Raw genomic sequence first — 14,095 nt, forward strand, 5'->3', positions numbered from 1 at the left:
CGAGTCTAGCAAATGTCCTTTAAGGTGCTTTTAACATGATTTGAGGACGTCAGATCTCTCAAACACAACAAATGCAAAAAAAAAAAAAAAAGAGATGCAAAGATGCAAACACAACAAAAGAGATACATCTCTTACTCCCTCTAGTGGTCTTTTCTGAAAATAGTCACAAAAACATTTCTGTGCTCGGCATCACTTCTAACAACTTAAAAACCATTTCATTATAATCTTGTTATGGTCAATTATAGAATATACAGAAAAATCATCAACACTTTGAAAATAATTACCCTTTATTGAGGATTTCAGAACAGCTCAAAGTGTTTTATTCATTCTTTGTCATCAGCTGGAAAAAAATAGTTTGGTTAGGAATGTTAAAACTGCTTCTACTTTAATAAACAACCAGGTGAGAGTTTAATCATTTCAGAGTAATTATGTTGCCATTTGTAGCACATGCGTAAAAGCCACATTTACTTTTATTGTGTGGAATGTAAAAATATTGAGATTTGGTACATTCAAACTAAACACACATTAATCAAGTAGAACAGAGCACTGAGTCACTTCAGTGAGAGCAACACCAGCACTTTCTCCACTCATTCACTCACCAAACCCTAAAATGAACAGAAGATCTGTTACATCTTAAACTGATATGGATTCAGATGGAAAATGTTTCTGACTTAGAGGGAAGTTACTTGTCAGCTCAGCATGTAGTTAGATGGCGGCCGGATGGTCGATGTAGTGAAGATGGTAAGTTGATACTGAGCCAGTGTACAAACAGAGTCCACATCCACATCCTTCCCTTTCTCAAAAATCTTTCCACTCATGTTATTTCTTCCAGCTGTCAGTTTCTTTAGTGGAGCAGTGTTAACACTCCAGAAGTTAGCACTACTCCTCTCAAAAATCACAAAGTATTAACAGAAATCAGGGATGTGCGCATGAACTGTTAAGAAAAACAGACACTAGACAACAAAAACATCATCCGTTTTTCCACTTTCCATCAAGTTTGTGCCAAAATACAACTCGATTTAAAAAACAAAAAACAACAACAAAGAAACAAACAAGGAAACACACCTTTGACAAAAATAATCCACGATCTCTACGTGAAAAGGCTTTTTAAACCGTTTGACCTCTTCTCTCTCTCTGTCTCTCCATCCCCTGCGCTGTAAGAAGTCTGTGTGCTCTGCAGCGCCTCACTCGTACTCCGCGATCAGCACCATCATGCCGACTCCGAACAGCAGGGCCAGAATTTCCAGTAGAGACTGGCCGAAACTGGAGCGGCCCGCCAGCAGCTCTGGGAGCACCGTCACTGTGGCGATGTAAACGAATCCGCCAGCCGTGAAGGGCAGGATCCAGGCGGTGGCAGCGGCACCCACGCCTTCAGCCAACAGTGAGCAAGCCGTCCCAGCCAGAGCTCCCAGAGCGGTCAGCAGCTGTAGACACATGGCCTGCAGGCAAAGAGGGAGAAGATAACGTTTCATGAATTTTCTACAGTTCATATATATATATATATATATATATATATATATATAGATATATATATGTATATTTTAAAATCTTTTAAAGAGAACCAGAATAGAGAACCAAAGCAGCTTCCCTGTACAGATCAGCAAAGAACAGTGAACCTCAGCCCCAAAGCAGCATCACACAGTCAGGGTGAAAACCCCCCCAAAACAATACACTGTCAATTAATTCTACTGTTTTATATTTTCAGGCATACCATGTCATTATCTAAACTAAGTACTTCATTTAATCAAGTGCACTTGACTGGCTGCTCCTGGTTGCTGCTTACTGTCTTAATTGAGAGGAAGCAGTAAGGTTGTACTTACACACTGCTTCTGCAGTTTGGCCTTTTTTTTTTCCCCATTCGACACGGTGTAATGTGTCCTGTGTGTGTGTACTTCATCTAAGGTTTATATTGCTCATTTTAAGACCTGATGAGGACCAATTATTTTTATTATGCCCTCATATGTGAAACCTACAATTTAAAGAAGGTGTACTTTGTTGTTACCAGGACTGTAGATCAGCTGATTACACAGTTACATAGTCTGCTCACTAAACTTTATTATCTTGAGGTAGGTTATTTTTCTCAGTTGCACCCACACAACATTTTAGGATTCCCCACCTGTAAAATCACCACCTAATCCTGTATTTATCATAAATAATGTGTATTCTATAGTTCAGGAACCTTTTGTAGTCTTTTAGACTTTGTGTGAAATAAAAATTTCACACAAAAATATTTGTTTGACTTGTTTACTACTTTTTGTCCTTGTCTGTACTCTAATTTTAGTAACTGTACAGTACTCTGCTTTGGTAACTATAGTCCATGATGTAAAAATTGTGTGTGTTTCTGTTCCGTGTCTTGTTCTGTTTGTGTATGTGGTTTTTTTTGCTGCTGATACAACCAAATTGACCCTTGTGTGACAATGAAAGGATTATTCTATTCTCTCCATTTGCAGCACCACTATGCAGTTTTACAGTTTCACTCAATTAAAAGCACGCTGAGAACTGTACACAGAAATCCAAGGACTTTTGAGCCTCTATGACAAAATTCAAGAGTTTCATGGTTCAAAAGCAGTTGCCAGCCAGACCACAGCAGGTTTTCCACTGTGTTTTATGGGGAAGGAGGAGCAGTGGCTTTACATATTTTAATGACTGTGGATGCTGTTTGGGTCGTCATTTAGAGACTAAACTGACCACGAGACAAGATGTGTCAGTATGTGGGTGGATAACCATTTCCTGATGGACATGCTTTACAGTGTTGATTAGAAAACTCCGCCTGCATGTAGCCAGGCTGTCTTTGTTTGAATAGTTCTTATTAATTCCTCCTTGTATGTAGTTGTTGTTTTCTGCTTGTTTATACTTTGTTAAGTATACTGACGAGTGTGTGTACACTGTGTCAACAACTTTGGGACTCCTTTTTGCAGCTTTTTCATATTTGGTGTTTACCTTCCTCTTGGTGCAGCCAGACTGGACGAGGATGGCAAAGTCTCCGATCTCATGCGGGACCTCATGAAGCAGGATGGTGATGGTGGTGACGGTGCCCACAGCTGGACCAACCAAGAATGAAGCTCCAATTGCCAAACCATCAGTGAAATTATGTGTGAAGTCAGCTGCCAGGTTTAGGTAACCAGACACCTTGATATCTGCATTATTGGAAGGAACAGTAAAGACCCGAAGAATATGTAAAGTGTTTAGTGGCTCATGAAGTGAGGCAAACAATGAGTTTTTTATGTTTCAAGATTCCCACAAAAAAACAAAAATAAGAACAACCCAAGAAAAATGTGAACATTCTTTCCTCTGACACGCACATTAAAAACTTGATTCCAAACAGATTTTGAAAGACCAAGAAAACATGTTTGCAGCTTGGTGCTGTTTTCTGTTACACAAAGCTGATCTCTGAAGCTAAGCAGGGTCAGGCCTGGTTAGTACTTGAATGGGAGACTGCCTGATACCAGTCTGTTCACCATCTCACATGTGAACATGTTCTGTTTTATCCTCAACTGTGCATGTTTGCAGATTCCAGACAATTAAGAATCCAACCTCCGTGCCACGTTAATTCTATCCCAGTTCCATCTAAAGTGGGAATTTGGAAAGTCAGAGTTCGCCAAAGGTGATTTTCCCCCTTAAAAAGTCCGCGCAGCCATACCACAAACCAACTTTACAATCCAAGATGGCAGCAATGTGAATAAACAGTAGAAAATGTCATTTTTACTACCACTATTGTGTAGTTATGACTCATAAAAATAAGCCACACACAGGCTGACACACACAGTGACCAGGCTCTATCAGTGAATGTCCTGCACTGGCATTTTTAAGAAGCTCAAAGAAGTGTTTGTGTGCAGGTTCAAATTCTGTTTGAAATCAGTTGCTTCAGCACAGTAACTACACTTCAGTGCTTCACCTGTACTCTTTTTCTCCTCTTTCTTTGATGGTTTCTGATCTTTGCCTTCTTTCTTCTCCTTCTTCTTCTTTTCTTTTTCCTCCTCTCCATCACTGTCCTTCTCTTTGGCAGCAACTGAAAAAGCCACACAGAACAAAGTTCAAAACGCTTACAGAGAATAAAGCTGGAAAATCTAGTGAACATGCAGTTTTACAAAAAACTTCTGAACTGAAAACAGCAACAAAATAACATTTACTTTATGCACAAATCTGGTTTTGTACACGACTGATCTTCTTTCAGGGCAATTTAAAAGAATTTGAGATCAAAAGAAGAGTTTCCTCCAGCGTACCGTGAGAGTGTCCATGGGAGTGTCCGTGGCCATGTCCTCCCTTCAGCAGACGCACAAATTTTTCCACCACTAGGAAAGCAATGATCCCACCGAGAACCCAAAGACCCACAGACATCATATGACCGTGGGCGGCTCCTATACAGGTAGGGAATAGGGAGCAGTGCTTCATGAGCTCTGCTTGGCTTTAGAAACTCTGTTGTTTTTTTTTTAAATCACCCGCAAATAACCACACAACCAACATTAAAAAAAGGAAATCCCATTAATGCATACCGTGAGAGTGGCCATGGTCATGTGACTCTTCAGTTGCATGTGAGTGTCCATGATCCCCATCTCCGTGATGTGAGTGGGGCTCTGTGCAAAACAAAAATGACATGAGGAGACGTCAGAAACACAAGCTGAGGATCGTGCTACTCTGTTTTTCTCTCTCAGCTGTTTAACAAATCTAAAAGTTAAAACCAACAGAGACACCGAGCTGCTTATTTTACCATCACAGGCAATTTTGGGTTTGACAAGAGTGCCAAAGCTGTAAAGGCACCAGTATACCCTCCGCATGGGTCGTGTTGTGCGCCGCCGCAACATCATCACGCAGTCACTTCTATTCTCCTGAACGACAGGTGTCGCCACTTGGACAATACCACCACATAAGTGCTGATATAGGAAGAGAAGAAGTCAAAACCAGACGCAAAGACTTTGCCCAACTACAACCTTACTTTTTTCCACAAAGTCTCATATTTTTAAACTGTTGCAACATCTCTCATTGTATATATGTGTTTACTTCTTCAGTGCCCAATGTGCAAAATTACTGGACTAAATATCACTGGAATCAATTAAAAACTATTTTCTCTGTCATGAGGTATTTGTGAATAATGTGAGCATATCTGAAACACTTTATAAATACTTGGAACCTTCACTTTCATCAACTTACTGTAAAAAACAGAAAAAGGAAATGAGAATGGAACTCGTACTCACCCAGAGCATGTGGTATGAGGTGGAGGAAGGCGTCACCCAGCAATCCACCAGACGCGAAGCTCAGCAGCACTTTGAGCAGATTCTGGTGCTGGTCGCTGTTGGACTGAACTGGGATCAGAAACAGGATGAGGAAGGGAGCTGCACTGATCAGCAGGGTGGCTCCGACAGCCTGCAGACAAAGACGGAGGAGGGAGTTTAAATTTCATATGTTTTGTATTCATGTGAAAAAAAACTTAAACTGCTTGAGCCTCATACTGCGTATCTACGTACTAGCTTTGTGATAGTAGCATAAAAATGTATAACAAAGGTTAGCATGTTGTTTTGAAGAGCTTTGATGTCGTGCTGGGAGCGGTTTGATTTTTATTATCACATTCTTGTCTGTTCATGCAACACATCTGAAGTAATGCCAATAAAGTGTAGAGCGCTCTGACAGACCTGCCTGCAGTCTAGCAACAGCTGCAAAATTGTGTATAAAATGGCAAACGTTTTTCTTTACAAGCATCAAGTAGATAATTAGAGAAAATAATTAATGACATATTTTGTTTGATTTGTAAACATATTGTGATGACTGAATTTGAAGTGCAGTAAAAAGAGATATTTCTCCTTTACAGACAAAATGTAATCTGATTAAGTACATGTGATTACTGGCGATGATAAATGGTCAAATGAACATTTGTTAATTTATTTAAATAATCTGTGTATTTTCATATTGTTTTTGACCAGTTTTCCAGGCTGTTTTTTTTTTTTTACTGAAAAACTGCACTTAACAAAAGTACTTATAAGAGTATAATAATATAATTTTTCTTAGGCTGTGGCTATGACCCATTTATTGTTATTATTCACAAAAATTTTAAATCTGACAATTGAAAGAAGTGGTTTACTGGAGGCTTATGAGACAGACGTTTTTTGTCTTGATGCTTTATAGTTTTTCTGAGACATGAACATTGCATCAATGTCTCTAACAATCAGCAAGAAAAAAAAGTTTATGCACAATGATTAATTTGTCTTCAAACCCAATTTCTGAACCTAAACAAGCAGTCACTCACCTGTGTCCACAGCTCCACCGTGTTCCTCTTCTCGCGCCCCGCCTCCCTCTTCGTCCTCTCCCCTCCGTGTGAGTGCCCGTGTCCACCTCCCTCCTTATGTACTCGAACAACATTCTCACGATGAGCATCCTCATGTCCGTGATCGTGAGAGTGGCCGTGTCCGTGATCGTGTCCGTGATCATGAGAGTGGCCGTGTCCGTGATCGTGTACGTGATCATGAGAGTGGCCGTGGCCGTGATCGTGTCCGTGATCATGAGAGTGGCCGTGGCCGTGATCGTGTCCGTGATCGTGTCCGTGATCGTGACCGTGATCGTGATGCTCCTCTTCCTGCAGGTTGGCTTCAGCGCTCCACTTGCTTGCTCCGTGGAACATCTTCACCTGAGAGCCATGGGAGTGCCCGTGATGATCATCCTCTCCGTGGGAGTGGCCGTGGTGGCCGTGGGAGTGGGTGTGTCCATGGTCACCATGGGAATGGCTGTGAGCAGTGGCTAAATGAGATGCTAACAATAGTACTGCAGATGCTGCCAATGTCAGTGCCAGCAGACGTACACAGCCCATATTAAAACCCTGGGATGTAGAGAAAAGAGAAGAAGACATCTAATAAATAAAAACCCAGCAGCATGAAAACTGAAGCCAAAGTGAGAGTGAAGAAACAGACTCTCAGTTTAAACTGTCCAACCAAATGATATTAAGAACATTTTTAAAGGTTTGATGCAAAATTAACTATAAAATTCCCCTCTGTGGATAGTTTCCACATCATTAATAATCTGTTTGTAACACTGCAGTTTTATTTTCTTCAGGCTTAAGATTAAGGCTGCTGATAGACAGGGAAATGCAGCTGATCAGTGTCGGGTGGACCACACTTTGAGTCACTGAACTGCACCTCATGACTCTGTTTGTGTTGTTAGTGCCTTATTGAACATTTGTCAATGACATTGTAATACTTTACTTGTCTCATCTATATTAAGCAGTTTAAAAATGCAGCTTGGTAACCAAGCTAGTATCAAATGATAACTACCACTCTCTGGTCCAAATATGGTAACTTCCAGCTCCAAAGCACTAACATGGCAGAAGTCAAATACAGAACACTGAAACGTTAACAAGAAGAATCCAAGACCAATGGGTGATGCAATAATGGCTATGTTCATCATTTATATACAGTTTATGGCTCTAACTCAGAGGGCATGTTTACACGAAGGAATCTTTGGTACTCAACAGGACAGTTATAATAGTTGTGGGCTGCATAGAGCCGATGTTTGCATGTTTGGTTATGTTGTAGGTTATAGCATAGGGTTCAGAAGGGTTTGTGGTTATGACGTAGATTTCCTGTTGAAGTACAAATCCCCAGTCACGCATGTATACGACATTAGATTCTGTCTTAGTTATCCTCTTTGTTCTGTGCTGGACATAATGCTGCAACTCATGACCTTCATCTATCTCTGTCTGCACTTGCAGCTCAGCCAGCACAGTCCTCCACGTTGTCTTTATTTAACCAGTAAACATCTGGCCACATTTTACGATCCCTTTCTGCTCATGGTGGGTTTAAAAATCACAAGTAGAACAGAAAGAGTCAGAATCAATCTTTGGCCCTAACAGGTTGTGTGATATCCATCTGTATTTATGAGCTATTTCAAGAGGAAATTAGACACTACATATGTACAGAAGGTGCAACAAGTTACTGCAGAAACCAGCACTTTCATTAAATGCAGGATCAGAGCTATTCTCCAAGATCTGAGACGTCAACAAATAAACCTCAATAAGCTTAAACTTCTATTAAAATATGACTACGTATGTCATCCGGTGCGCTTCCGGACGCATTTCCAGTCACATGTGTTTCAGATCCGGACCAAATGAGGCGATTGACCTGTTAACTGACCAAGATAACAGCGAGTTATCCTAATTCATCAGGAGTTTGCATGAAGCTATTATAACTGTCCACTGCTGTGACTGCAGACCTAAGCCCTTCAAATCGAAAAAAAAAAAAAAAAAAAAAACCCACGTTGTAACTTCTGTTTTTTGTGCTTTTAGCTGGTTTGCTTTGATATAATACTGTAATAGATCGCTGCATGTGTATGTATGGGCAGCAGCATCTGCTGATGTGTGCCTGCAGCCGTATCACTTTAGCTGTGACGATACAATGAAGTGAAGGTAACCTGACTTTGATTGAGCTAGCTTTGTCTTCTCTTGTGATTGTTTATTTGCTCACTGTTTGGTGGGTGAAAGTGGATAATCCCTGTGGAGAGCATCAACTTTAATCTCAAAGTAAACAGCAAAAGCCGCTCAAAGAGGACCACTGACCGCAGGTTTCAATTAGCTGTTAGGAAAGTCTGCTAGCTAGCTAGCTAGCTAGTAACTAACTTGCTAGCATGTTGCTGCAGCAGAAGCAACATGTCTGAATGCAACTTGATAACAGAAAAAATAAAGATTAAAATCTTACCAGATAGTGTCAGATATCAGTGAGTGTCTGCCACTTGATAACCGTCTATCCTGCGCTCAGAACTACCAATCTTTCTGCCTACGTTGATGCTGCTGATGGCTGAGAATAAGACGTGGCGTTTACTCAACTAAACTAACCGAAATCTCGCGGGATCACGTTCCATTCAAAGTCTACCTCCTCCTGTTGTGGTGCTCTTGAGACAATTTTTTACTCACTACTTAGATTAAATTACATGTTTATTTATTATAAAGCATTATAGTCACATGTTAAAACTTTTAACTGAAAATAAAAAAAGAATATCATTTCTTCTGATTTAAAGGAGATAACCAAATTATCGCGAGATATGTGATACCGACAGCCAGATCCCGGAGCTAGGGAGGATATAAACATCCTGCCTCGAATAACTGACGGTTTTGTTTATTTATGTAAAGGAAGGAATCACACTTTTTCATGATAGAGAGAGAGTCTATCATGACATAACAAAACAGCAACAATAACAACAACAACAACAACAACAATAATAATATAATAATAATAATAATAATACAGATTCTACACATTTATGTTTTATGAATTTTCAGATAACTTTTATTTAAAAGAGGAACAATATCACAAAAATAACGTTAATATTTATGAAAAAAGCACATATTGTTGAAGTAGACGTTGCTTTGAATCCAGTGATAATAATCGTTCGATGAAGCAGTCATTACTGCAATATACATCACAATATGTTTTTTTTTTTAAATAATTGATACATTAAAAATACATTTTTTAAAAATCCAGATTTTTAACTATGAGGACAATGGTTTTGTCTTCTAGGTCCTAAAAGTTACTTACACTAAGACACATTTCTGACATATGACCTTTTAACATGTTTTTGAAACAAAAGGCAAATGTGGTTTGCTCAGTCCTTAACAAAAAAAAAGTAGCTTATTTTGCAGTGCTTCACTTTCGCACTCAGCACTATAGGTTATGACAGGTCATATAGCCGGCCGGTCTGTTGTGCCAGCACCTAAATGTGACGTTATTGGTCAGAGACGCTTTCACACCCCCAGCTTCTCTGTTCACATTTCTTATCAGCTGTCTATTTTAGCTATATAGGACCCATCTTATTCATACAAACAGGATGAATAGCCTGTGTCTTTTTCTCCTCTCCTGTCACGTTTCATCTGCAGGTAAAATGATTCCTTCTTATTCCTGTAAAGCACGTCTGTAGCAGCCGTTACTGTCCTTTCTTCCTGTATAACGGAACTCTGATGCTGCGCTTTTAGTTTTACTTTCGTCTTTAATTTTATGATCCCCTAAATTACCATTTTTTTACATGTAGGAGGAAGTTAAGAATAGCTCATAAATGCATTCCTGAAACATCTCCTCCTAATTCAGTTCATTTTATTGATGTTTAATCCGCAGTTTTATATCACGAGGAAGAACTGCTGACATTGGCAACCCGTTGAGATAGTCACACGCAGTTCCCATTAACGTAACTAAATTAGTTTTATATCAGCAACAAATAGTACCACTACTCCTTCTGCTGCATCGGCTGCTGCTAATACTGCTATTGAGTTTAAATGAGACTATTAACAAGCACAACATCATTTATTTGTTATTATATCATATTTAAACACTGGGGGGCAGTGTAGCCTACAAAGCGACAAACTGCTATTTTAACCTGAATCAGCCAGTCCTATAAAAACAGTCCTCATTTGAACTGTTGCTTTCTGTGACAGATTTGACTTTGGTTTGATTAAATTAGCTTAAAATTTATGAGAATGACACTTTTTCAAAGAACAATAACTACTGAATTATTAGTAAAATGTCATTATAAATAAAACCACTGTTCTATTGGTGCTCTAATCGCTGACATGTTTTCCTCAACAGTGAAACACTCCCTGAAATATTTCATCACTGCTTCCTCTGGGATCTCAGACTTCCCAGAATTTGTTGGTGCGGCTGTAGTTGATGGGGTTTTAGTGGGCTACTGTGACAGCAGCATCAGGAGAGCTGAACCCAAACTGGAATGGATGAAGGAGTTAATAAAAAAAGATCCTCAGCATTTGGAGTGGTACACGCAGAAGTGCTCTGGGAATCAGCAGGTCTTCAGAGCCAATATTAATAGTCTGAAGAAGCGCTTAAACCAAACTGGAGGTACAGTAATATCACCCTTTACCTTAAATGTTGCTCTTTTCATTCACACACACAGTGAGAGTTACATCCTTCCATCATACTTTATTTCATTTTATTTGGGGGTTTTCATTTACACACCTAAAATAATCAGTCTACCACATAAGTAAAATTACAAGTAAGATATTGACTCTGTTCTAGTGACCATAATAAATTATTGGCCTAGTTTAACTTGTTGTGTTAGAGGGATAGCAAGAAAAATCCCTGCCATATACAAGGTCACTGTCACTATGTACATCAACAGTAGCTGAAGTAAATGGTTACTTCCAAGGACAAGAATAATAAAGAGGAGGATTTCTTTGTGTTGTTTTTATGGTAAATATTGAAAACTTGCAGCAGGATTTACCTTTCTGATCATCTTTAACCATCCACAACTTTACTGGCTCTGCATTCTCTCTCTCTCTCTGTCAGGTGTTCACATTTTTCAGAGGATGAATGGCTGTGAATGGGACGATGAGACTGATACAATCACAGGTTTTAATCAGTATGGTTATGATGGGGAAGACTTCATAGCATTGGACCTGCAGACACTAACATGGATTGCTCCTAAACCACAGGCTGTCGTCACAAAACTGCAGTGGGATACTGAAAAACCCCGATTAGAACACAACAAGAACTACTACATCAACAGGTGCCCCGACTGGCTGAAGAAGTATGTGAAATATGGGAGGAGCTTTCTGCAGAGAACAGGTAGAATTACATATGCTATTATATATGGTTGCAAAAGCTTCCCTTTCTCTTTCTATTCCAGATTATCATTTCAAGGAAAATGAACCAGTGCATAGACAAACATTTCATCCATGATTATCAGCTGTCCCAGATAAAGCCTCTCTCCCTATTTTGTTTTTATCTTTTCCCAGTTCTTCCCTCAGTTTCTCTCCTGCAGAGGACTCCCTCCTCTCTAGTCAGCTGCCATGCTACAGGTTTCTACCCAGAGAGAGCCATGATGTTCTGGAGGAGAGACGAAGAGGAAATTCATGAGGGTGTGGAGCATGGAGAGATCCTCCCCAACCATGACGGGAGCTTCCAGATGAGTGTTGAGTTGAATGTTTCATCAATCAAGCCAGACGACTGGAGGAGGTACGACTGTGTGTTTCAGCTCTCTGACGTTAAGGAAGACATCATCACCAAACTGGACAAAACAGCGATCCGGACAAACTGGGGTGAGACAGGCTCAGGAATGAAGTTCTGTATCTCAAAGTTTACAACACCATCATATTTAAAAAAACTTTGAAACAAATAAATGTCTGCATGAAATTCTTGAGTCAACAGAAATTCATTTGTGATGTCATTTTAACTATATGTAATTAAAAAATATTTTGCACAGTGTCAGAGGAAACAATGGAGACATTAATTAAGAGTAAAGGACCTCTGATCTGCTAAAGTTTCTCAAATGTGCCAAATCCGATCATAGAACCGATATAAAAAACACCAAATATTGTACAACCTCATCCTATAACCATGTATAGAATAATGGTGCTAACATTTACACTAAGGAGAAGTTTGATAACAAAAAAGCCAAAAATGCATAATTAAATTAGGCTGAAGCAGTATTTACAGTTTTTGCTTTTACATTGCAAACCATCCTAAACACAAACACTATTTTTCTTCTTTATGATCCAAACAAACTGAGATCTGGCTACTACAGATTTCATGAACCACACCGTTGAAGAAGAAAATGAGAAAATGTTTCTCTTAACCACATACAATGTTCAGAAGTGATGCATTAACACTGGAAACAGCAGCTTGGTTTGGCAGCAGAGTGAATGATCCAACATTTTGGACCTTTTCAGTTTCTCCCTCAGTGTTTCCTGTTGGTCCTGTTGTTGGAGGTGTTGGAGGAGTTTTACTCCTCCTGGCAGTCTTTGGTTTCTTCATCTGGAGAAGAAACAGTAATGGTGAGATTACAGCAGATTTTACTCCAATAATGAATTTCGAATTTATGCACGTTGTAGTTATATGTACTTACATGATAGTTTTGGTGATATTTTTAGTGAGTTATTTGATAATTTGGCTTTGCTAAACTCTGTCATGTTAATCATTTTGTTTTTCATTATTCTGCCTGTATTTCAGAGTTCCAGCTGGCAAACAGTGAGTAATATTAATAAAATGCAGCAACTTGTTTTTACTTTGTTAGTAACTGATACTCTGTTTACTGTAACAGGAGACATTTCATTTTCTGTTTTCTGTTTGTCTTAGCAGGGGAGCAGTGACGGTGAGAAGAAGCTAAGCGATCACTGAGTTTCATCACGTTTTCCCAGAAAGAGAAATATTTTCATTTGGAGAGTGCTGATGACCCACCAGCATGCTGATGATATTTAATTCTAACAGCTCCAGCATCAGCAGATTGGACAGCTTTCATTAGCTGAACATACATAGAAAGATGCAGCTTTCAGGTTTGAAGAACAGTGCAAAGTGGGAGACTTATCTGACTGTATGGAGGACAGCCAAACAGCTGCTTTACATTTTGATCTTAGTAAACAGTTTCCTGATGAGTTTATAATCTCAGTCACTACTTTCAAGTCTTACAACATGATGCTTGTTCAGAAACTAGGGTATGCTTTAGGACTAAATTGTGTAGTTGGCATGAAGTCCCTCATTTCTCTGTCCATTCCTCAATCAGCAATGGCCAAAATGCTCCGTTTGAGGCTGCAAGGATGTGACTTCACTAACATCTGGGTGATGATATTGATAATGATATTTTTAAAAAAAAATTATTTAATAAGCGTATTAAGTGTGTGAGAAGAGTTAAAATCCATTTTTGTTTTCTGTGTTTTTTGGTACATGTTCAGATTTTTTACTAGGTCTGTTTCCTTCTAACCAGCTATTTATTCAATATGATGTAAACATATACGGTACTGTGCCCTGCACAGAGAGTTGCACATGATTGTTTAAATATTTCTGAACCTTTAGATAAGAGCGTAATTATTATACACAGAGATAACATGAACAACAAAATAAAAGAAGCAGACTTTTATCCTTTGCTCTGTTGCTGACTGTGTTTGTCTCTGTTCTAAACCTCTGTTGTGTGAGTTTAGACTCATTTGAAAACAAGAAACATCAATTCTGAAAATAAGTTCTGTCTAAATTGCGAGTAATGAAAGACATTAAATACAAAAATCGAGTAATAAAAAAAAATTAAATTATCTGGATGCATAAACATCTGATTAAACCTTCATAATTGCCATACACCGTGTATCAGAAAGTATATATGCTCTACAATGCTGATAGCTGACACT

General features: G+C 39.1%; 2 protein-coding genes across 4 annotated transcripts; one reads left to right on the plus strand and one right to left on the minus strand.

Moving 5' to 3' along the window:
- Window positions 1-269: 269 nt before the first annotated feature.
- On the minus strand, window positions 270-8,830 carry slc39a7 (solute carrier family 39 member 7). 2 transcript variants are annotated; one of them, XM_025902343.1, is made up of 9 exons: window positions 8,676-8,830; window positions 6,483-6,805; window positions 6,239-6,446; window positions 5,193-5,361; window positions 4,494-4,574; window positions 4,224-4,358; window positions 3,896-4,009; window positions 2,941-3,137; window positions 270-1,439 (listed from the first exon to the last, which is right to left on the minus strand). In XM_025902343.1, the coding sequence occupies exons 2-9, from the start codon at window positions 6,794-6,796 to the stop codon at window positions 1,185-1,187; spliced, it is 1,473 nt and encodes a 490-aa protein (XP_025758128.1). In that variant the 5' UTR covers window positions 6,797-6,805; window positions 8,676-8,830; the 3' UTR covers window positions 270-1,184. The 2 variants fall into 2 exon arrangements, with proteins under 2 accessions (XP_025758128.1, XP_013131542.2); XM_013276088.3 differs by having other exon boundaries at window positions 6,239-6,805.
- An 840-nt stretch (window positions 8,831-9,670) lies between these two features.
- LOC102076776 (major histocompatibility complex class I-related gene protein) lies at window positions 9,671-14,020 on the plus strand. Of its 2 annotated transcripts, none has more exons than XM_005457584.4 (7): window positions 9,671-9,850; window positions 10,554-10,820; window positions 11,268-11,546; window positions 11,717-12,019; window positions 12,650-12,754; window positions 12,930-12,947; window positions 13,056-14,020. In XM_005457584.4, the coding sequence occupies exons 1-7, from the start codon at window positions 9,802-9,804 to the stop codon at window positions 13,067-13,069; spliced, it is 1,035 nt and encodes a 344-aa protein (XP_005457641.1). In that variant the 5' UTR covers window positions 9,671-9,801; the 3' UTR covers window positions 13,070-14,020. The 2 variants fall into 2 exon arrangements, with proteins under 2 accessions (XP_005457641.1, XP_005457642.1); XM_005457585.4 differs by having other exon boundaries at window positions 13,059-14,020.
- The last annotated feature ends 75 nt before the right edge of the window (window positions 14,021-14,095 follow it).

The sequence above is a fragment of the Oreochromis niloticus genome, linkage group LG22, assembly GCF_001858045.2.
Source record: "Oreochromis niloticus isolate F11D_XX linkage group LG22, O_niloticus_UMD_NMBU, whole genome shotgun sequence".
In the NCBI taxonomy this organism is placed as follows: domain Eukaryota; kingdom Metazoa; phylum Chordata; class Actinopteri; order Cichliformes; family Cichlidae; genus Oreochromis; species Oreochromis niloticus.